The 12,741-nt window shown below is 31.9% G+C and overlaps 1 protein-coding gene across 1 annotated transcript in view; it reads left to right on the top strand.

The window, feature by feature from the left end:
* Positions 1-11,763, top strand: part of LOC124353887 (cell division control protein 45 homolog) — a 28,315-nt gene extending 16,552 nt beyond the window's left edge. The window contains exons 9-14 of the mRNA XM_046803932.1: positions 3,249-3,453; positions 5,676-5,731; positions 7,104-7,242; positions 8,498-8,694; positions 10,187-10,263; positions 11,392-11,763. Coding sequence (XP_046659888.1) covers positions 3,249-3,453; positions 5,676-5,731; positions 7,104-7,242; positions 8,498-8,694; positions 10,187-10,263; positions 11,392-11,456 — 739 coding nt within the window. The 3' untranslated portion in view covers positions 11,457-11,763. The remainder of the gene's footprint in view (positions 1-3,248; positions 3,454-5,675; positions 5,732-7,103; positions 7,243-8,497; positions 8,695-10,186; positions 10,264-11,391) is intronic.
* The last annotated feature ends 978 nt before the right edge of the window (positions 11,764-12,741 follow it).

Below are 12,741 nucleotides of genomic sequence, written 5' to 3'. Positions count from 1 at the left end.
TTGCTGCACTTATTGACGTTGTAATAAAACAGTAATATATCTCTTTCTTTCATTATAACGTGTAAGTGTGAAATCATACTGTTTAATAAATATTTGCATTAACCGTAAATATATTGATTATGGTATTACATCAGTTTGTATATAATGTGTGTATATGTATATATATATATACATATGGCAAGTGAGAGATCCGGGTTCGACTCCCGGCGGAGCAAGTACTTTTTGCAATTCAATGTTTATTGAAATTAAATAAGGCAATTGCCATTTATACAATTTAATGTATATATATATATATATATATATATATATATATATATACAGGGTGTATATTATGTCTGGAAACACCCAAATATATCCTTTAATAATTTAAATATAAATTTGAAACCTCTTACAATCGTGATAGAGATTGGGCATCTACTTTTTGGAACAATGTTTTGTTATGTCACACCAACGGGGGACGTCCTGCCGAGGGTATCGTGAATATTCTTAATGGAAGCCTATACCTTGTGATACATAATTTTAAAGGTAATAGCTTACTGAATTGAATGCCACAAACCGCATCTCAAAGGAATTATTCTATCAGAAAATAGAGCATTTTTAGTATTGAAAATTTACTGATGTTCAACAATGTAATTTTAACATGGTTCTTGCCACAAAATGTGTTACACTAATTTTTTAGCATTTTTTAAATGTTCAATTAAAATAAAATAAACAATTTATTTTTAAGCTGGTTTCATTAGTACAAATTTACCAGTTTTTATTACAATGAATAAAACTTATGAGTCACTTTCTCTGATTACTTATGAATCTGTATTTGGTGTTTTCCAGTCAGCAGGAAGGTTTAAAGAGACAAAGGTCACTAGCCTATGAGAAACATTATTGTGTTATTAATCATCTGGTCTACAGGTTTCAGTTTGTTGAGCATGGAGCTTTCACTAGACAGGTCTAAGCTTGGGAATTACAAATGGACAAAGGTCATATCATTCCTGTCGAGTTAATCAGTGTCTCTGAAGCATTGCTGTCAACAAGTTATCTAATTACAGTAGTTCAGTTTTTATTTGGCATTTTAATGGAATTGTCTGAAAGAGAACGAATTACTCTTTTGATGATGCGAGGATATGGCGATCGTCAAAGATCTTATCGGGAAGTTTGTAATTTGTTTAATGACACTTTCCCAGAAAGGAATCCCATAAGTGTTTCAACAATATCAAAAACTATTGAGCGTTTTGAAATGACAGGGAGTGTACGTAATCGGCCAAAGTCGGGTAGGATACAATCTGCAACAGATGAAGAACATGCACTAGATGTTTTGCAAACATTTATTGAAGACCCACATACATCGCTCAGAAAAGCTGCACAGCAACATGATATGCACCCTATGTCTGTGAGTAAGATTTTGAAAATTAATAAATACAAACCATTTAAAGTTCATTTAGTCCAACAGTTAAGTGAGGATGATTACGACAGAAGAGTTGAGTTTTGTGAACTTGTGATGCGCAAATGTGATGACAATAGAGATTTTCTGACCAACATACTATTTTCTGATGAGGCAACTTTTTTCCTAAATGGCAATGTTAACAGGCACAATTGCCGTTACTGGGCTAGTGAAAACCCACATTGGATTACTGAGTCCCATTCACAGCAACCACAAAAACTGAACGTATGGTGTGGAATTTTAGGTAACAAAATTGTTGGACCCTTTTTCATCAATGGAAATTTAAATGCCGAACTTTACTACAATATGCTCCAAAATGAAATAATCCCAGCTATTCAAATTGCATCAGGAGAATACTTTGATAATGTATGGTTTCAGCAGGATGGTGCTCCACCCCATTATGGGAGACAGGTAAGAGAGTATTTGGATTTAAGGTTTCCTCATAAATGGATTGGCCGAAGAGGAGAAATCGAATGACCTCCAAGATCTCCGGATTTGTCACCAATCGATTATTTCCTATGGGGTCATTTAAAATCCAATGTTTATAAAAGAAAGCCTCATAATTTGGAAGACCTAAGAAACAGGATTATAGAGGAGATTGCTTTGATAACTGAAGAAATGTTAGGCAACTCTGTCGAATCATTTTACACAAGATTGGCTCATTGTCAAACCGTAGAAGGAACACAGTTCGAACAATTGCTTTGACACCAAATGCAGGTAAAACGTTTGTTGTAAGACTTTTCTAACAGCATACATTATTTTTTATTTGTAATAAGAAATCAATAACATAAGTATTTCCATAATTGTACTGTAATAAAAACTGGCAAATTTGTGCTAATAGAACCAGCTTAAAATGAAATTTTTGTTTTATTTAATTGAACATTTAAAAAAATGCTAAAAAATTAGTGTAACACATTTTGTGGCAAGAACCATGTTAAAATTACATTGTTGAACATCAGTAAATTTTCAATACTAAAAATGCTCTATTTTCTGATAGAATAATTCCTTTGAGATGCGGTTTGTGGCATTCAATTCAGTAAGCTATTACCTTTAAAATTATGTATCACAAGGTATAGGCTTCCATTAAGAATATTCACGATACCCTCGGCAGGACGTCCCCCGTTGGTGTGACATAACAAAACATTGTTCCAAAAAGTAGATGCCCAATCTCTATCACGATTGTAAGAGGTTTCAAATTTATATTTAAATTATTAAAGGATATATTTGGGTGTTTCCAGACATAATATACACCCTGTATATATATATTACTTGTAATAAATTACTACAAATAACATTATTTTTAAAACATCGCCACTATATTTCAGTAAAAAAACGTCTTCAAGTGCATAAATTGTATAAAATATACAAGAACGTAATACAAACAAAAGTAAATAAACAATGAATAAATAATAAATACAGATAAAATGAACTAAATATTTCTTTCATATGTTGTTTTCAAATTTAGACGTTTTTTTGCTAAGTTACTTGGTGTTGAGTCGATGTGGAATTTTGCTCTTTAGAACCAATTGGTGTGCTTGTTCTGAGGTAAATTAGGTTCGAATTTTGATGCACTTACCGAATAGGTTTGGCAGAATATGTGTTTTCGAAAGTGTCATTGTGACTTAGACCATGAGTGACGACAGTTTTTTTTTTTTTTTAATCTTGGTGCTTATAATTGAATCTGTGTCCTGGCATTCTTGTCCATGAAGGTATTTATAGTTGAGCCAATATAATGTGCTGGATATTTTTTACATTGAATTTGGTAAATCACATATTTAGATTCACAACACAAGTTGCCAATGATATGTTATAGCCTACCCCTCGTGGAGAGCAAGCAGATGTTTGTGGCAATGGACCTTTCTTTGCGTCGACAGTTCCACGACATGATGAACAAGATGGCCGACAGCCATCAACTGGACAATGTTGTATTCCAGTCGTTCACTCTCCATCACGGCTGTCGACACAAGTACCAGGCCACAGACTGTGTGTACGCCATAGTGGCACTCTTCAACCCTTCAGTAAGAGATGAATTCACAATTCAGTAGAAAAGTAAAAATAGTCCTTCAAACAAAATTTCTATTTTTGTACAGGGTATTTCTTAACCCTGTGAGTGGTAAGTTTCAAAACATTCAACAGGCCACAAAATAAATTCATTAATTAACTTTTTTTATTATTATATTCTGTGAGTTCATAAATTGTGGCTTTTTGTGAGAAAATGTTGTTCAATAACTTTCGTATACAAAACAAACTTAAAATACAACTATTGTAGTAAATAATAGGATCCAAATTGTAAACCTTGTCTCAAAATATAAAGCAAATCAAGAAACGTGTTACTGGTAGTCATGAAACAACTGAACTGACAGCATTGAAGGTAGAACGTCATCCTAGCGGGAGCTAGCTGGCTCTACACAACACACTTCTGATACCTGCAGCAGGGTAGTTCGCTAATAACAATAAGTAGATCGCAACTTATTTACATTCCCGTAGCTTTAAGATAAATATAAAAACAAAACAGTGATGTTATTGTGGGTGGCTTGTAACACAGTGACGTGACTGTTGTGTTATTACAGTTCAGAGGGATTTCCTTGTGAAAGTATTCTTGGGATAAAAATAAAACTTTTTTGCTATGAACACGTTTTGTTATGCTGAACGGTACACAAGTGCTGTGTTTCAAAGATTGTTTACACAAACTGATTTTTATGTAGGTTCTGAGGATACAAAATCTTAAATTTTGTGGTGATTACCTTTGAGAGAAAAAATCATATTAAAATGAATATTTAAATAAATTAATATTTGTATGCAACTGTTTGTAATAAGTGTAGTAACATATAAAATGATACCTAATTTTTTCAAGATAAATTTGTCTTTGAATAAATTGTGTATTTAGTGTAATATGACGATTTTGTCAAAATTGCAATGTGGCGTAGCTTTTGTTTTCTCATTACATATCCCTCCTAGCTTAAAACCACTATATCAAGAGAAATCTTTCTATCTCAAACTCAATTTTCACTGAACATTTTATCATATCAAACTCATGAAATTCCAAATTTAGTTACGTTCATAACTGTATTACAATAATTGTTTGAATTTTCTCTTATTAAATAAAAAGCAATGTTTCAGGTTGCTTCTAATAACACGTTAACGACGATGTGTACCCCATTGGGTATATGCGATCTCTCACGACTACCATCAGTTAAACACCGGGTTTTTGTCAGCACCTGATGGAATACACGTTGCTATGCATTTCCTGATTGCGTTTTCATTGTTTGCCTGTCTTGGTAGTTTGTTAAATGTGATCCCGGTGCTGAAATAAATACCTTAGACTATTGTGTACCCTGTCAGGTGAACAATTGCTTAATTTTTAATGTAAATTAATTTTTTAATTTACCCGTGGGGTACATAAAGAAACATTGAAAAAACATATTGAAATGATTTTTTTGTGTGAAATTGCGAAGTCTACACACTTCTTGTTATATTTAGTTGTTTAATGTAAAAAATTACGGTTTTTTGCCATTATTATTGAAAAATTCTACGGCAAATAAAAAGTCCATAAATAAGCCGTCATCGTGAACGTGTTAATCCTTTTATGGCCAAGAGCCATAATGAACCTTTGGCAGCTGTTTTCTTGTTTACTGAATTATTATTATTGCAAATAGGCACCATATAACTCGAGCTCTACATTGTGAAGCGCACAACCTTTATGAAACTCTAAATATATTGCTACGAAATATTCCTGCTCAAAATGTATGTGTGTTTAAGGCACAGTTTATCCATTTAGTAGGTGGTATTTTTCACACATCACACCTAAAGCATGGACGGGATTGTAAGGACCGTTGTGATATGGCTTAAAACATCATAATATTACACTCACCACTAAATTAATAAAGTCTAAAATGTTGAGGCAGCTACAGATGATTCATGGTCAGATTCTAATGACTTTGGAAAAACATCTCCAGAAAATTTATATTGTAGAGTTTCAACACTTAGTTTAGTTTCAGTAAGAAAAGATATATTTTTGTAGCCTAACTGTGGAGCTTTGTCCCATAGGCAGTATTATTTTTGTACCCATCTTCTTTGGAATACAGATTTTTCTAATAGTGTGAGACTTCTTGTGTAACGGAATGAACTTGATTTCATCTCATTTAGTTCCAATTTGGTGCAAGCAAAATCTTAACTGATTGATGTAGTTTTTTCACTTGATTTAGTATGAGCACAAATAACCAGTTTTGTGTTTTTTCAGGATAAGGAAATAAAGTACAATGATTGTTTCCGAGATGCTCTCGCATCTTTGTCAAGGTAAGTTTCTTTTAAAATAATATATCTACTGTTTAGAATTCTAATACTAAACACTATTAAAAAATAGTATGCTGACAAATATATTTTTGTTTTTCATTGATCTTTTGTGATGCCTATCACTCATAGTCTAGAAAAATTTCATTCCAGTTTATCTGTCCACACGATATCTCGAGAACAAATGGACCAATAGACTTGAAATTTTGCATGAAGTTTCTTTATGAATTCTTTATTAAATATTGATATTACTGAGTTCGATGGTGGTGCAAGTCACTCCATGGATTTGGCTGAATTGTAGTGAATATTTTTACATTGGTCTTATGGATAACCATGATGGCAATAAGAAAAAGCATTTGTAAACAAACTGAATATAAGCATAGGAGATTTTAAAATGTTACTTTCATTCATAGAGTAAAAAGAAAAGGAGTGGAAACTCAATGTTAAAGTTTGGTGACGAAATTTCATTTCAGCGCACTCTTGCGTTGTAGTGTCCTCCTTATCATTTGAACACTCCTATGAAACCTAATTTAGTCAACATAAATGGGTTTGCATTATGTGGTAAGATATCTCGAGAAAGATTTCATCTATTAGCTTTAAATTTTGTGTGAAACTTCATTTATACAAGAATGTGTTCTATGATGGTGCATGTCCAACCATGAAATTTGGCTGAGCGTCATTGAAGACTGACAGTTTTTATTTGCCTGCCAGGGTGAATGTAAAATTTTCTTTATGATTGTACGTCTTACTATCTATCTTGAAAATGAAATTAGCTGTAGATTTGAAAGTTTGCATGCAAACCTCAGCGAAGCCTGTTACGCAACACATGGTGTGGTGTAGTCATACCTTGTTTCTAAACCGTACATGTGGTTTGACCACACATACATGTGACTCCTATCACCTTCAACATCTGTTATGCCTACCTGTAATATACTTATATTTGTCAATTAGTACAAATATGATTAAAACTATTTTTATAACAATTTTAAATTTCTAGTGTATTACAAAATATTGTATTAATTACTTAACTACAGAATTCCACATGGTTATTTAGAACATGTAAGTTATAATATTTTTGTGTTTGGAAAAGTTAGCTTCTTGCATTTTCAAATGCTAAGAAAGACAAAGCTACTTGTAGCCAAAACAGGAAAAATTTTTTTTATAAGAAGAATTCATATTAATATCAGCATCCAAGAAATTATTTCACAACTGTGCTTCATGCATGTGAGTTGCACCACATGTACAGGCAACAGCATAGCTAAATGCGTTCACTCAATCAATTCTTGTTTTAGTTGTAATTAAAATCTACTTTTAGATATTGTAGTGTACTTTTATGAGAATGACTTAACCAGTTATTTTATTTATTTTTGGACTCAAGGCAGCATCGGACGTTGCTAGAGGAGGGGATAGAAAGGGCAAAGAAGCTCTTGACAGTCATCTACAGGCAGACACACAATGCTTTGGATATGAAACAGATCATTTCTGCTGGGCCCTTCCTCTACATGGTCATACAAGAGGTGAGTTGAACTGTAATCCTGTTCCTACTTTTTACTTTCACGTCTCTCTTATATTCAATATATTAAAATTTAATAAAAAAAATTGTTCATGGTCAGAACATATAAGTGTATAGCAGCATTAACTATAAAACCATAGCAATACCATAATTAAAAAACAAATACCTGTAGACATTTGAGAATGCTTTGAGACTTAACTAGGAAATTAAACTAGTGTGGTACACATGGTTTTTAATGATTTATGTCAATATAAATGAAGTTATAAATTAATATAAATAAAGTTGAAAACTAAAACTGTACTTTACTTATAGCAAAAAAGTCCTAAAACTCAAAATGTAATAGCTGATTAAAAAATCTTTAACTATTTAACAAACCTCTAATAATATACATTTTGTAAAAAATGTTTAAAACAGAAGTAATTTTTTCGTGTTGTTAGACCAACATTATGATCAAATAATAAAAAAATTATATAATTTCCAGCATCACGCTATAAAAATTTTAATATTGAAGAACTAAATATTAAATGTAGTAAACTTAATTCAAACCATAAGGGCTGTAATATATTACCAGTTAAGATGTTGTTATGATCTATTTATGAAAACTTTCAAAAATTTAATTTTTTACTAACTACAAATAATAAATACTTGAGAGATATTATTTCATGTATAAGAATATTGTATTTTGAAGAAACATAAAATCATAAAGAGTTCTGTAATGATAAACAGAAAATATATCAATAATATTAAAAAGACGTCTTAGAGTATTGTACTAAGCCAAAATTGACATGAGCCAATGGGCAGGTAAACTATTATAGTGGTAATGTCTAAAATGGCTATAGTTGTAATATGTGAAAACAAATGTAAACCAACATGAAATAGAATCAGCCGATTGCTTTTGCTATTTTAATGTTCTGACTTACCGTACTGATCTGAAACAGGTGACAATCTGAATCAATGAGAAATTGTAAGTGTAAAGAAACAGAGAACATAATATATTGCACTCTATTGGGCACAACATATCTACATGAAGTGTATTACTAAATTTGGTCAAAATCAGTTCATTTGGTTTACAACTAATGTTATCATATTTATGCAGAGATAAGTATATCGTGGCATATACAAAAAAGGTTCATTGTACTCCAAAACAAAAATTTCCCCTGATGACCCGAATCATATTTTTGAAAGAGGAAATACAGTAAAGGATATGGTTTCATCTAAATTGTTATTATTTTCAATTTACACTATTAATCTGTTCACAGGGAAGCCTAGATGCGAGGTATTACAGTGAACCAACGTGTCTGGGCATGTTGGCCTATATTGCACTGAGATCGTATGTAGCCTCGTCCCGCAAGAGGGCTGCTGGACTCCCGCTGGTGGTCTCTGCTCCCTTAACTGCCACACCTGAGGAGTGTATTGTCCTTGGTGTGCCTCCAGTAGCTGAGGCTATACCTCGCAAGTAAGTATCAGGGTTAGGTTAGGTCTTGCAAACTATGTTAACCTTTACACAGACTTACACATTAGAAATTGCATTCCACATTTTTATAACCATCATAAAGTTTTGAACAGTTTAAGTGGTCCTGCAATTTCATTCAAATCAAATTCCCTGAGAAATCTCTATGATGATATCAATGATTTATTTACCAGAAAATAAAAATATTAATTATTATAACTTTTCCTATCAAGCAATAAGTGATGAAGCCACAACAAAAATAGCCTACCATGCACTATTTGAGTCAAACCTAAGGTATGGAATCATAGTTTGGGGGGAAGGGCAATGGCAGGAAACCTCAGCCGAATGCTGCCGCTTCAAAAAAGAGCCATCAGAAAATATCAGAACTAAAACCTAGAGAGATTTTTTCTAAGCTGAAAATACTAACAATAGTTGGCTTATACCTAAAAAAAGTAATCATGTTTGCCAACAAAGAACTCCTACCACAAGGTTACGATATACATAGACATAATACCTGCTATACATAAAATTTCCAACTACCTCTACACCATACCACACAGTATGAAAAGAAACCATCTTACATGATCAGAACGATATTCAACCATGTAACAGAATTCATGAAGACTACAAGGGAAGAAGCTGAAGATAGCCCTGACGTGATAGCTGACTAGCAGACCATTCTACTCCCTATAGGAATTGTTGGTCTGGAGAAGAGAAACCAAGACAAATTAACTTTGTATCTACATTTAAGAATTTTGATGCATACATTCCTCAAAGAAATTGTAATATAGACAATTGACTTTTAACCCATCAGCATATCAGTATGGAAGGACTCAATCACGTTTTAAAATATTATTTGTAAGAAAACTTTTGAATTATAGTTCATATCTTTAGAATGAAATACTATTCCTAATATATCCATAATAAAGTTATTTTAAATTTTATTACTCAAAAATACAAGGACAGTTTTTTCTGGACTCTTGTAGCTGACACAGGTACACAGTGAGCCAACGATCTCTCATTCAGTTGTATCGCTCTGTTGTAACTATGTAGTAACAATTCAAATTTAATTAATTGGGCCAGAAATAATTGGAATTAAATTGTTCAAGCTTGCACACAAGACAAATAAATAGTACTAAAATATGAGACAAGTGTTGGCCTTTACATACCAGGCAGACATTGTGTCTACACCACCAGAGAGATCAGGAAGATCTAGGTTGAGACATTTGTTCCTCCAAGATTTAGTTGCATATTTACACAAAATCAAAATTGTCTTTTTAAATCAGAAGTTGTCTGTCTCTCCTTGTGTTTTTTAGTTATGTCAATCAGTTCATGTGTAGAGCACTCCTGTGCAGTGTAATTGACTTGAAGTTTGTTTTCATGAATTTCAGCTGGAAACTGCAGATCATGGAAAGTGGGAAAACTATTATAGTATTGGTATTTTTATTAGAAATATAAAATACTGCTATTTTTTATCCTAAATTTCATTGTGTTTCAGTTTTTTTGGGAAGGCTTTTGAACAGGCAGCGGAAAAGACAAACTCCCGGATAGACATGGATTATTTTGACTCATCAGGTTAGTATTTGTGTGTGATAGAATTAGTGTACAACCTTACAAGTGGTCATTACTTGTTTGCAGTCAATATATTTTATTATAATGGACAGTTAAATATAACCAATGTGATTTACATTCCACAGGATTTAAAAAGATTTGCTAAATCCAGTGGTGTAATTTGTTTTGTTATACTCAAACCATTATAATATGACTGTAAAATTATTAATGTATTTTAACTGATAAATAAAAGAGTCGCTATCTTTTTCACTATTTACGTTGACTTTTTATTCTTATAATCTTATTCATATTACTATTCTGTTAAATATTCATTTTGTTTTGTAAAAAGCATTTCATTAATAGTTTTATAGCTTATGTACTAGCGAATGCTGGATAACTCAACAATAAAATCATATTCTTTTCTTTTTTACCAATAATTATATCATATTTTATATAACTAATCAAAAATCAGAACGTACTTATGGAGTATTTCATTTTATTTTTTGTTTTTTATATCAGCTTTTAAAAGTATATATAACTTGTAGAAAACAAATAGAAAGGTCTTAACAAGTATACAAATTTACAAATAATGTAAATTTTAAAAAGTACTAATATGTCAATGAAATATTACAGCTATTCAAAATTCAGAATGTTTTTACTTGTACCAAAATTTACCACAAACATGAAATATAAAATATTATAGGGTTTTTTTTAGTAACTTGTAATAATATTTACATGTTTATGTTACATTTACTGTTCATTTTAATTTACAGATTCCTTTCACAGGTTTGTATTACTTTGGTAATTTTATCAGAAAGTAAAAATGAAACCTAAAAATGTTTTCAATAAATTATAGTATACAACTAATAAAAAACTTATTTAAAATATGGTTGTTTAATCGGTTGTTCCATCACTGCCAGCTTGCTGCTGCTCGCTCCCATCCACACCACCCGCCACGGCTCCAGTGGGGATACGGTCAATGCCTGTCTGACTTGCCTTGCCTCTCAATCATATCCGTTGTTACCCCCTTACACAGTGTACAATGTTTTAGCCATATTTATTTATGTGCAGTAGAATTAATTTTGTATTAAAAATAAATCACAAACTTCACAGCAGCTACTTAATATTAATAATCTATTTGTTGTGTTTCAGTCATCCGGATGAAAACAGAAGATCGGCCAAAGTTTTTCGATGCGCTCACTGCGCTCCTGAGTTGACATAAGTACTCAAGTGATTCTGTGTATAAATATTGTATATAATTTTAGTTCTTGCCTAGATTTTACTTAGAGTAATGAATTATGTGAATTCTGATTAATAGTGATAAATCTGGTTAAGGAGTGTTTATTGTTCGTTTATATGCTGTTTTACCTATAAATTTTTATGATTTTAAATCATTTCTTTTTCCACCGATGTTCAAACATACTCAGTTTATTTTGTTAGTTTAAGTCAGTTTTTTATGGCTAGAAATGTGCACTTAAGTGTTCGTAATTATTGTTTTAATAAATTTTTACTGACTATTGTAAACTTTTTACTGTTGACAATTCATTCAAATCTATTGTTTATAAGAAAAGAAACAGAAGAAATGGTAACTCTTGTCACAATACAAGGGTGACTATTATCAGTGAGGGATCTCTAATTGTGGTGTAACTAATATAATGCATGTGCTTTATAGTACTGCTGTAGTAACCTGCAGTACTATAATTTTGCTTTATAAAGTGTCATGAACTTTATGTCTTCAGAACTGTGTGTGGTTTGTTGACTATCATTATAGGTTACATAAGTAACTTGAGTCTATTCTATTCTTGTTGTAAGCTCTTAAGGCTTTATCTGAGTTGTCACATGCAAGTGTTATGTGAAATTCTAATTTACCCTTTAGTTAATTTTTGATCGCCACAAGGGGTTCAGGGTTGTCTTGGATTTTTTACATCTTTATTGTTATATCATATAACTGTCCCAGACATATGACCTCACATGCTACTGAGCACAGTTAAATGTCTGAACTTGGTGTCGAGATTTACAAAACTAGAATTGTAGACATATGGCTGGAAATCCAATGTGTACACAATCAATCTGTTTGTCAGTGTAAAAACCCTAATATCAGGACCTTTTACTTTTTGCAAATTTGGCCTGAGCTGTGATTCTCTTTATTCCTTGCTACTGGACGGGTGATCTCCAGTTCCTGTGAAGTCAAGACCTCACATCCTTCAACAAATAGGGCTCAAAGTGCAGAAACATGTGTTTCTCAAAGAGGGCAAAATATTGAGCTGCAAACTGAGATTATCCTCTCCAACAGTAGGGCTGAAACATGAAAATGGCAAACGTATTACGAGGCATGTTTTATAAGTACCATTTTGATATATAAACAAATTAAGTAAACTTTGCATAAAAATTTTATTTTGATATGAAAGCCCACATTTTTATCTACTTTTCTACATAATTGCCATAAATATTAAAACACTTATCATATCTGCAAACATTTTCTAAAATATCATCATAGGATAC

The sequence above is a fragment of the Homalodisca vitripennis genome, chromosome 2 (assembly GCF_021130785.1).
Source record: "Homalodisca vitripennis isolate AUS2020 chromosome 2, UT_GWSS_2.1, whole genome shotgun sequence".
In the NCBI taxonomy this organism is placed as follows: domain Eukaryota; kingdom Metazoa; phylum Arthropoda; class Insecta; order Hemiptera; family Cicadellidae; genus Homalodisca; species Homalodisca vitripennis.
The sequence above is the reverse complement of the archived record's forward strand: the minus strand, read 5'-3'. Positions and strand labels throughout refer to the sequence as shown.